Source organism: Helianthus annuus, chromosome 14 (assembly GCF_002127325.2).
Source record: "Helianthus annuus cultivar XRQ/B chromosome 14, HanXRQr2.0-SUNRISE, whole genome shotgun sequence".
In the NCBI taxonomy this organism is placed as follows: Eukaryota; Viridiplantae; Streptophyta; class Magnoliopsida; order Asterales; family Asteraceae; genus Helianthus; species Helianthus annuus.
Genome location: NC_035446.2, coordinates 13014325 through 13026403, shown reverse-complemented (window position 1 = coordinate 13026403; position 12079 = coordinate 13014325). Strand labels below are relative to the sequence as shown.

Below are 12079 nucleotides of genomic sequence, written 5' to 3'. Positions count from 1 at the left end.
CTTCCATTCGGGAAGCTCAGGCTGTTGTAGCAAGCCAGATGGCTTTTGGTGCTCGGCTTTGACTTGAACACAAGTCAAGCACTTCGCTACGTGGGCGGCTACAGACTTTTTCAAGCCTATCCACCAATAGTTTGCCTTTAAATCTTGATACATCTTATCAGCACCAGGATGGACTGAGTATTTGGAACTATGGGCTTCCTGGAGGATGACATCTCGTAGTCCTCCATAAATCGGAACCCATATACGTCCGTTCAGTCTAAGGATTCCATCCTTGCTAAGAGTCAACTGCTCTTCAGTCACTCCTAGCTTTTCATTTGGATAGTTAGCTTCCAACACAGCCTCTCGCTGCGCAGCTAATATCCTTTCAATTAAATTGTTCTTGACCTCAATGCTCTTGGCATTGATTCGAATGGGTTTTACCCTTTCTTTTCTGCTCAAGGCATCAGCGACTACATTCGCCTTGCCGGGATGGTACCTGATCTCACAGTCATAATCATTCAGGGTTTCCATCCAACGGCGTTGCCTCATGTTCAACTCCTTCTGGTTGAACAGGTGCTGGAGGCTTTTGTAATCAGAATAAATCACAAATTTAATGCCATAAAGATAATGCCTCCATAATTTTAGTGCAAATACAACGGCACCCAACTCCAAATCATGGGTGGTGTAATTCTTTTCATGCACCTTTAGTTGTCTTGAAGCATAGGCAATCACCTTGCCCTTCTGCATAAGCACACACCCCATGCCTGTGTGTGATGCATCGCAGTAAACTACGAACTCATCAGTACCTTCCGGTAATGTCAACACAGGTGCGTTGCTTAGCTTCTGCTTTAGAACTTCGAAGGACTCTTGCTGCTTTGGGCCCCAAATAAACTTTTCTTTCTTTTTGGTCAAAGACGTCAAGGGCGCAGCAATCCTTGAAAAATTCTCTATAAACCTCCTGTAGTATCCTGCCAATCCCAGGAAACTACGAATCTCGGTAGGCGTCTTTGGCTCCTGCCAGTTCATGACCGCCTCTACCTTAGCGGGATCCACCTGGATACCACGCTCACTCACAACGTGACCCAAAAACTGAACCTCTCGTAGCCAAAACTCACACTTCGAGAACTTGGCGTAGAGTTTCTCACGTTGTAGTAATTCGAGAATGCAACGAAGATGCTTCTCGTGGTCAGCTTGGCTTTTAGAATATATCAGAATATCGTCGATGAAGACGATGACAAATTTGTCTAAGTACGGCTTGCAAACGCGATTCATGAGATCCATGAACGCAGCCGGTGCATTTGTGAGCCCAAAAGGCATCACTAGGAACTCGTAATGACCATAGCGAGTCCTAAATGTTGTCTTATGTACATCTTCATCTCTGACCCTTAGCTGATGATAGCCCGACCTCAAGTCGATCTTCGAGAAATAGCTTGCTCCTTGCAGTTGATCGAATAGATCGTCTATCCTTGGTAAAGGATATCTATTCTTTATGGTAACTTTGTTTAGCTCTCGATAATCGATGCACAAACGCATCGACCCGTCCTTCTTCTTTACAAATAGGACCGGTGCTCCCCAGGGAGACGAACTAGGTCTGATAAAACCTTTCGCTAGCAGTTCATCCAACTGGGTCCTTAGTTCCTTCATTTCCGTCGGAGCTAGTCTGTAAGGCGCTCTTGCTATAGGAGCCGCTCCAGGAATGATGTCAATTCTGAACTCCACTTGTCTATCTGGTGGCAAACCAGGTAGTTCTTCAGGAAAAACCTCAGGATATTCAGAAATGACAGGAAGATCTTCTATCTTCGGCTTAGGTTCCTCAATTATAACCTGAGCTATGTAAATTACACAGCCTCTGTTCAAACACCTAGAAGCTTTGAGCATAGATACGTCCTCGGGCAATCCGTACTGCGTATCTCCTCGAATGGTAAGCGATTCACCACTCGGAGTCTTTAAAACTATCTGCCTTTTGCCGCAAATGAGTTGGGCCTGATTATGGGATAACCAGTCCATGCCTAGCACAATGTCAAAACCCGCTAATTTGAAAGGAAGTAGAGATAAAGGAAAAGAATGGTTCCTAATGGATATTTCACATCCTTCTAGAACAGTAGAGACGGTCTCTATCGTGCCGTCTGCTAACTCTACTTCGTATTTCGTATCGAGGGTTTTGATAGGCATATTTAGTAGTTGGCAAAATTTCTGGTCTACAAAGGATTTATCAGCGCCAGAATCGAATAGTACTCGTGCAAATATATTATTTACGAGAAAAGTACCTGTAAGCACGTTGTCGTTCTGGACCGCTTCCTTTGCATCCATGCGAAAAACTCTCGCATTCGACTTCTTAGTCTCTTCCGCCTTCTTGGCATACTTAGGGCAGTTGCTCTTTATGTGCCCCTTTTCATTACAACCATAGCAGGTTGCATCCTTGATCTTCTTGCATTCCACAGTCTTATGATCCTTGGACTTGCATAGTCCACAGGAAGTAGTTTTTGGTTGCGACTGTGAATTCGACGCAAACCTGCATTTCCCAGAGTGGGGTTTCTTGTAGATTTTGCAGTGGGGTCTTTCATCAGCTTGCCCCTCTTTCTTCGTCTCAGCCCCTCTCTTACCGTCACCGCTTCCACGGTGCTTTTTCCCTGACCTTCGTGAGGTATCATCCTCACGCTTCCGCTTCTCAGCCTCCTTGCTCCTTTGGGCCCTCAGACGGACCGCATCTAATGTTAGAGACAAGGAGAGGTCAGTAACTGACCTGAAGGTCGTCGGCCTAGAGGCCTTCACACTGGCCTTTATCGCAGGCTCTAAGCCCCCAATGAAACGGGCAATCCTTCGAGGTTCTGGTGTTACGAGGTATGGGACCAGGCGAGACATCGTGTTGAAGCTCGTCAGATATGCCTGGCAGTCCAGGTTCGTCATCACCAGTGACACAAAGTCAGCCTCTATCTTCTCAACCTCATGTTGAGGGCAGTAGTTTTCCTTTATAAGGGCAATAAACTCCCCCCATGTCATTTTATATAAAGCAGACTTACCTGAAGCCTGCACCAAAGCTCTCCACCACGCCAGGGCCTCGCCCTTAAATGACTGGGACACAAACTTTACCACGTCCTTCTCTGCGCACCCGCTGATGTCCACAATTGTGTCCATCTCATCTAGCCAGGTGATACAGTCAACAGCACCCTTCTCCCCTGTAAATTCCCGGGGCTTACAAGATACAAAGTACTTATAGGTGCAACCCTTTGCACCAGACGCATCAGTGTACTCGCGATCGCGATGAACACTGTTCTCAGCTGACGAGTGCTTGTCGTCATCTTTCTTGGGTTGAGAAGGTGGTTTGGGTTGTGACTTTGGTTTGGAGAGTGGTTTTGTTACAGACCTGCTGTGGGACTCAGTGTATTGACGATCCAGTGCTGCCTGAACAGCTTCGTCAATTAGAGCCTTTAATTGTGCGCCGGTTAGATGCACCTGCGCATTATCGTAATCGTCTTCATTTGTGTGGCTGTTTACTCCGTTAGGATCCGCCATTGTAACTGGAATCTGTTACAGAAGATAACAAATTTTATTTAGAAGTTTATTATGGAATTGTCTTTTATGACAATTTGTTAACCATGGTAACAGAGACCATATTTGGTTAACTTACCATACATTTATATGTTAGGATTTGAATATATTCTATTTTAGCTATAACAATAGTATTGGCGGCATAAAGCCTAATCACGAAGATGTTTTATAATATTTGCCGAGATTACAGAGAATCAAAGGCATAGAGATTTGAACCATAGTTCTTTCATCTCCTTTCTTGGCAGGGAGTCATAGACCACCACTGTCTTTTGTCTTTATAAGACTATTATTTCGGCCCATAGGCACTACACCACTAATGGATGTTTTAATAAGATTGGCCCGTAGGCACTACATCACTAATGGATGTTTTAAATACGTCGGCCCGTAGGCACTACATCACTAATGGATGTATGATTAAGGTTGGCCCGTAGGCACTACATCACTAATGGATGTTTTAAATAAGTCGGCCCGTAGGCACCACATCACTAATGGATGTTTTAATAAGATTGGCCCGTAGGCACTACATCACTAATGGATGTTTCAATATGGTTGGCCCGTAGGCACTACATCTCTAATGGATGTTTAATAATTTGATCACCTTTCATTGATGATTTAGCCCATGAATTTATAAATCATTTAGTTGGGTCTTTAAAATCCTTTAAGGATTATTGTGTAAGAATGACGTGTGCGATTTTATCGAATCACATCTGCCATGGGAGTTAACATGCTTACAGAGGTTAACAGTGAATCTGAATCTTTTAATTAGGTCGTACCATCTTGACTGGATCTTAAAAGACACCAAGCTAGGTTTCACCTTTAAGATTCTTTATTTAGGCAGATCAATTAAAAGGAATGGTTTTGATTATTTCATATATCAAAATAAAAACTCATAGCATGCATTCCAAAATTTCAATTATTATCACATATTGCCCTAAACGGGTCTTTTAAACAGTACATACCTTTATAAAGGTAAAAATAAAAGATAGGTCCGTACAAGGACTAGTACACGACATATGCCCTTGTAAGGATTAACGGATAAGTCCATAAAGGACTAAAATACGATAAGTGTCCACGCAGGGACTTATTTTAAACATAGAAATTACATTAATATAACCATAAGGGCTAATGGTCACGCTTCTTCTTCTTGCCCTTTAGTAGGTTTGCTAGGCCTTTGAGAAATCCTCTGTGGCTCTTTTTCTCCTCCTCAAACTCTCTCTCCACACGATCTAGTCGTTGGAGTATCTCTTCCTGCTCAGGAGGAGAGAAACGTGGTTGTGGTTGAGGAACTGGAGGTCTTGGTGGCGCTGGATACCCATGAGCTGAGTAATCCGGCGCTCCTGGAGGTCCATGAGCTCTGTCTGGATAGCGGGCATCATACCTGGCCGCTACCACATAGGGATCGCGCTCATAGTTGTAGTTGTAGTGCGCGTGCGATGTTGGCTCAAACGGGTTATAAGCCGTTCCGTATGGAGGTACTGGGCGGTCGTCCCCAAATGGTGGCGAATTACGTGCAACTGGTGCTGAGTTCGCCTCTTGAGCTGGGCTTGAAGGCCCTTCCTCCGGTACGGATGGATAATGGCTACCACTTGAATGTCGAGGGGTGCTAAAGTGGAATTCCCCTCCACGGGTAGACATTCTTGCGCCTGATCTTCTTCGCCTTGGCGGATCGGGCATTACTGGCTGAATAGCTGGGGGAGGCGGTGGCGTCACTGCCTCGAAGTGAGGATCCTCGGAAGGATCTCGCGGATGTTGCTGCTGCTGCTGTGATCCATGTTGAGATGGTGTATAATACCACTCATGTTGATCGAACAAGGCCATAAAGCTGTCTGGGCCTTGGTATTGTGGACCATGGTATGAAGATCCATCGGAGATTTCAATCGGGTGCGTGGGCGTACCACGAGCTGGTTCAGTAGGATCCGTGTCTTCATCCATGTGATCTTTAGAAAAGTGGTCTTGTGGACCAAGCGGAACAAATCCAGCAGGTTCCTGTATGTAGTCAGCCGGATTAAACTGACCTCGGAAGTATGGTGTAGGATCACCAAAGGCACGGTGAGACACCAAGCGCTGTAGCGGTATGTAGGATGGCTGGGGGTTGTTCGGATCATTTTTGGAACCCGGTCCGAAAGAGTGGCGATAGGATGGCGTCGAACTGTGCGAGGTTGAATGCCTAGCTGGCTCATAAAGATCTATTCGTCGTTGGGGTTCTTCGCTCCTTGTCATTGAAGGAGGTCGTGTACCTGACGGTCCAGCTTCATGATCGTTACGAGTAACGATCTCTCCTCGGCCTCGTCTTCCCCTTCCTCGTCCGCGAAATATAACAGGTGGCATTCTCCTGCTTCAAAACTTATTAAATATCATAATGAAAAATAAAGACAAAAAGGAGTATTAGTCCGAATTTGTCCTAAGTTATTGTCTAGACTCAAGTATGTGCAATTGTGTCATTGAGATTAAACACATTAGGGTAGTGTTTAATTCACTCAATGTTGGCTCTAATACCAACCTGTCACACCCCGATTTCCACGTGTTTCACCGGTGGGCCCGGTGGGGGATTACCGTGACGATGTTGGCAACAATATAGTCAAACCACACAATTATATAATGCACAGCGGAAGCTTAAAGATAAATATATATTTCAACCTCTAGTTGTAATATCAAATGTATTACAGAAGTCGAATATCCACAGCGGATCAAAGTAATAAAATATTGTCCATTCAGATATAGCATCGAGTTCGCGAGACTATTTATGATGCTTAGGAAGCTAAGACCAGCCCATTTCGTTTAGTACCTGCATTTAATCTTTTTGGGGAAAATACGTCAGTTTACACTGGTAAATACGTTCAACTGACACATTTGAAAATGTTTATTAAAATTGATTTGAATGCACAAGGCACAAACTCTTTTATAACTTGGGAAAATCATAATAATCTTGTGAACGTTTTACATGTTCTTTTATGCGTTCAGTAGCCCGGGTCGTGCCGGGTTAAAGATTAATTGACACACCACATTGCGTAAAACCGTAGTATAAAAACCAACGGCAACGTCTTTTAATTTAATGTCGACAATATATACCGGGTGTACGCCTACACCGGGATGTCGATGGTCGTGGCCATTTCGTAAAATGATGCCAAGGATATCCGGGACAACGGTCAATAACCCCCCAAAGGCTTGTAAGAAACAAAACTGTTTAAATGAGCCGATCATATTATTTAAATTAACCACCTCAGTGATGGAAGAATATAATGCTCAATCAAGCGGTATTAACATACCGTAACCCAAGCCCGTATAGGGGAAATAAGTTAAAGTATTTACCTTTGCAAGTATATTTCCTTAGTTAGAGTAAATCACCGATAGCTTTTACTGGGGCTCCTAATCTGGAACGAAGGTTTTAATTAACCTCTTAGAATCCTAACGGGTCTTATATTGGTCGTGGCCTAGACCGGTTGGTTCCGATATGTGAATATGGTTTAATCGCGCGAAAAGGCGAAAACCGAGAATGGAGTGTAATTTTGACCCAACAAGTTCAGAGACTTGTTTTATATGGGTTTATGGTTCACACTCTGGATTTTGGGGTTCAAATAATATAATTTGACCCATATCGGCTAATTCATGAAAACTAGTTTCATAAGCCGAACCGTGCGCTCAATAGGCGAAACGGTTAACCATGAGAGTCTTACATTTATTTCCTAAGTCAATACGCCTTAAATGGGTTGTGGTATCAGTAGGATACCTCCCGTGATGCCCGTAACGAGTTTTGGTTAATATTTCGCCCCGTAGGGGTTTTTCGGTCATTTTAAAGACTTTTAAAGAGCTTTTCGAGTTCTACAGGAAATCCGAGTTTCCCGAACAGTTTATAAAGTCTAAAATACTTTATTTATTACTTAAAATCAGTAGCAACTGGAATCGGGTCAAAAGACCTTGTAGAACTCATGTTTTGGCCGAAAAGGGCATATTCGGTAATTACCGAACCGTAGCCATAACCGCAGGTTATGAGCAAGGTAAAAAATTATTAAAAATCTTTAAAATTCCCAAAGTATTAATTTATAACAGTGGGTAAAAGTTTTGGTGACGAAATCTTGGCTTAGATGGGCGTTATGCTAATTGCGCCGTTTATTACAAAAGTTTATTTAATTTGCGCTAATTAGCATAACTCTCATTCTAGACCTCGGATTGACGTGAAACTTTACGGACATGCTTATAATTTAATTAGCAAGGTTCTGGTCCGTTCACGTGTCCGAAATACTCGTTTTTATTTCAAAAGGCCGTTACGGTCAACTTTTTAGGCGATTAACGGAAATGCGTAAAAGACTCGGATAACTCATGAACTGATCACAGAGGTTTATACCAACATGTGACCTGGTCCTAAGAGAGTCCTAAGGCATATCTATACCTCACTAAAACGGGTCAGAACTGGAGTCAAAGCAAAAGTCAAACTTTTGCGACATTCGGCTCCGAACCGGGTCAATATAGCAAATGATCGATTCAAACGAGCGCAAACAAGTTTATATACTTATTATCATGTTTTATGATTATCAAAACAGGTTCCATAGCATATACATTACAGATTATGTACAAAATGGCAAAACGACTTTCTGTTGACTTTTTAAGTGCGCGTTTGACTCGATATTTGACGTAGTTAGAGTGGTGATCAGAGGGAACCCTTTTAGAGGTTTATTACCCACATTAATACCAACTCAAAACTACTTTTGATCCGACAATTCACTGGACCATTTGTGAGTTATCGTTAAAACAACCGTTAGTTACGACGGTTGAGTTTATAAGCTAAAACTATGGAAATGTAAGACCAAAATGGTTATGAACGACTTACAGAAGTTGTATCTTGCTTAGAGAGCAGAAGAGAATGCTAGGGAGCTCTTGGAATGATCAGATGAGTGAGTTTGTGTTGTGGTGAAAGTTGTGTGCATAATGTGGCTATTTATAGTGAAGCCAAGCATCTAGGATCATCACAACACCTACAACAGGCCAGGGATGATGGGCATGTGTCCCCTGGAGCTATGGGTCAAGTGTAGGGTGCCCATGCCTCATTTATTGAGGTTTGATCGTTCATAATGCTCAAAAGGCAAGAAAACACAAAGTTTCTGCATCTGGGCGTCCCACGCGGCCCGCATGGAGAATCCATGCTACTTTTACGCGGGCCGCCTGAGATTCATAAATCAGGCGAGTAAAAGAGGAGGCTCGCGGCCCGCCTCAACTTAAGCCAAAACCTCACGCGGGCCGCGAGAGGTTAAAATTTCAGGATTTTTGAATCTTTTGTAATGATGACAAAATCTGTTAATTAATAACGAAATCTTTCGTAATGATTTACCTGACCTTTCGGGTTTGAAGGGGTAACTTTGCGGTTTGGCCCTCGGTTAATTACAACTAAGGACCTCGTGTTATTTACCCGCGTTGTTAAGTCCCCGGTTAGTTTATTAATTATTCAGAAAGCCTTAATCTTTCATTATTGACGCTTTTAACCCTTCTCCTACGAATTCGATCGTAACTTATTCGTTTCATAACGAAACTTCGCGAAATTTATATATTATATTCTAGCGAGGGTATAATACCGTTACAACGCCTTGGGAACGTTAAAGGGTCACTCAGAGGTATAATTTAAACATGTTGACACAGTTAACCCCTGTAGCTTGTAATCTCTCACTTTCTTTCGTGTTTCGCTTACGTACGATCTATGATTTATTCGTTTGAAGGTACAAGCATTATTTAGGGTTACTATACAGTATATTTACCCTTGTTTGACATTTATAACCCTCTAATTTATATACTTTCAAGGTTTGTCGAAATTAGTCCTTTATTTATTATGGATGCCACGTGTAATCAAATAACACGTGTTAACACGTCATTGGACACAAAAATTCGAGGTGTTACAGTATTGAAGAATTTGTGGTGTATTGTGATGCATCACACACCGGAATGGGTTGTGTGTTAATGCAAAAAGGCAAGGTCATTGCCTATGCTTCACGTCAACTAAAGGTGCACGAGAAGAATTACACCACCCATGACTTGGAATTGGGTGCCGTTGTATTTGCACTTAAGCTTTGGAGGCTGATGCGTGTGTAGTGTAATATATTTTTGATGTATATTTAAGCCCTTTTTACACTTTTAGCCAAGTTTTAAATTTATAAAACACGATATTCACTAACACTAAACACACATATGGGCAAGTGCACCCATCGTGGACGTAGTATAGTGTTGGTAAGATACCGAGGTCGTCCAAGGACACAAGAGCTTTTAATACCGGTTTATCCTCAACGTCTAATCAAATCAAAAAGTGAGAAAAATGTTTTTTAAACTAAGAAAATAAAAACTAACTAAATGCTGAAAAATAAAATAAAATAAAAACAGATAGACAAGATGAATCACTTGGATCCGACACGTGTATTAGTATAACCTTTAATTATTTTCGCACTTTTGCACTTGTTTAAGAGATTATCTTAGTTATTGTAGTAGGCCCCTCTTTTGAAGGCGACGTTACCCTCAACCCAGTAGTTTGAGTCAGCAAGGATACAATCCTAAAGGGTCGGATTATTGAAAGATAATGAATTAAGTTATTAATGCAAATTGTGGTAGGCCCCGCTTTCGGCGGTGACGTTACCCTCGGCTAAGTAGTCTGAGTCAGCAGGGATACAGTCCTAAATAGCCGGGTTATAGTATTAATAGTAGTTAACTTATGAGGGGGTCAAAGAGTTTGGATCCCCGCCATCCAATACCTATGGGCATTGAAGGAGATCCTACTAAATTTGACCCAGGTCCCAAGCAGGACCTCTAAACGCTGAACAAGGGCAAGACCCTTACCAAACCGTTCCCTTAACCCCCGACCAGCTAGCCAACATACCTCCATATAGACCGGGGAGATATGAATGGTGAAAATCTTTTATTTTATATAGACAGTAAAATAATGCCAAGACACCACGGACAAACGATATGGAAAGATCACCTTCAACATAAGTAACTAGTTATTAAAGTCATTAATACAAAACCAAATAAAAAGTGCAAAAGATTGAAAATAAAAAGTATTATACTAAACACTTGTCTTCACCAAGTGATGTAAGAGACTTAGGCAAACATGGCCTTGATTGTCAAGAACTCTTACGATCAATCTTGGATCCCGAGACGACTCACACACTCTACGATGGACAATGGATGATGGTGGTGGATGATGGTGTTATGGTGGTGGTGGGTGGTGGATGAAGTGTGAGAGAGGTGGTGTGCCAAGGGATGAGTTGAAATGAAACCAAGCACTCCTATTTATAGGCTGAACAGAAGGCTGGGCACGGCCCCGTGTCCACTAGACACGCCCCCGTGCCCGTCTGACACTCTCTCTCCTCATTAATTGTAATTCGCAATTACAATTAGTGCGCCTGCTGTACTTTCACCACGCCCCCGTGCCCGCTGGACACGGCCCCGTGGTGGGCAATGGAAGCTTCTATAAGTTTGTCTTTTATGCTGCTTCTTGGGCACGGCCCCGTGCTGGCTGAGCACAGGGCGTGTTCAGACTTCTGCTTTCTCTTCTTTGCTCTGGAGGATGCTGTTGAGGGTCCGGGCAGTCTACTTTTATTCCTTTTCTTGTATTTATGCTAGAATTAGTTGTCTTTTTGCTTCTTTTGTGACTTTGAGCTCATTTCATCCTGAAAATACAAAAGGAAGACAAAAACACTCTTTTTCCAACATTAGTACTTAAAAAGGGTTAGTTTTATGCCTTAGTTGATGTGATTTATATGTTGCATTTTACACACATCAAATACCCCCACACTTGAACTTTTGCTTGTCCTCAAGCAAAACTCTTTAAATGTGGCTTACACTCCCAAATGGAATAGGTAGAAGAGAAAGTTTTTGGCTTGTCATAGAGTGTCGGGAATCCAAGATCTTTGTAAGTTTTATTTTTATTTATTTACAATCCTATTCGTTATGATTTATTTAGAACGTTTCACAGGATAAATTACTTATTCGGGCATAGCATGCCTTATTAAAATTCCATTTATATACAAGTTCACATACCTCACGGGAGATCACTCAACACTCGGCCGAAGGTGTATTTTTTTTTAGTGAATCACTCGAGAGCGGCATGGAACTTACGCCTTCCATAGGCTTGCCAAGCAATCAATCCTCCTCCTTTTTAACTTTTTACCTTTGTAAATATCAAGAGGACTTTTTGGGTGAAGGGTTGGGCTTGGGTTAAAGGTGGGTGGTTGGGTTAGTGGTTAGTAAAAGGGCGAAAATCGTAAAAAGCGTCGGTTTTCGTGACACACCTTGTTTTTAGTGACTCTTTATTTTGAAGTATTTCTCCAAACAAGCTTTTATATAGCTTTTGTTTGTTTTTGACTTCATCATATATATATATATATATATATATATATATATATATATATATATATTTTGATAAGTCACATAAAATAGCGAGCTTACGAAAAACCGAGCTTGTTACTAAAATAAAGGGTGAAAAATAAAAAAGGGTTTTTGGTGGGTAAAAAGGGTTTTTAGGGTAATGAAATGAAAGGTTTAGGCTCAAAGGGGCTAACTAGGGGGATTTTGGGTA

The 12079-nt window shown here is 42.1% G+C and overlaps 1 protein-coding gene across 1 annotated transcript; it reads right to left on the bottom strand.

Moving 5' to 3' along the window:
• Nucleotides 1–2647: 2647 nt before the first annotated feature.
• Nucleotides 2648–5346, bottom strand: LOC118486447 (leucine-rich repeat extensin-like protein 5). The gene is made up of 3 exons (XM_035982906.1): nt 4816–5346; nt 3191–3504; nt 2648–2687 (listed from the first exon to the last, which is right to left on the bottom strand). Exons 1-3 carry the CDS (start codon nt 5344–5346, stop codon nt 2648–2650), a joined length of 885 nt encoding a protein of 294 aa, XP_035838799.1.
• Between the last annotated feature and the right edge of the window lie 6733 nt (nt 5347–12079).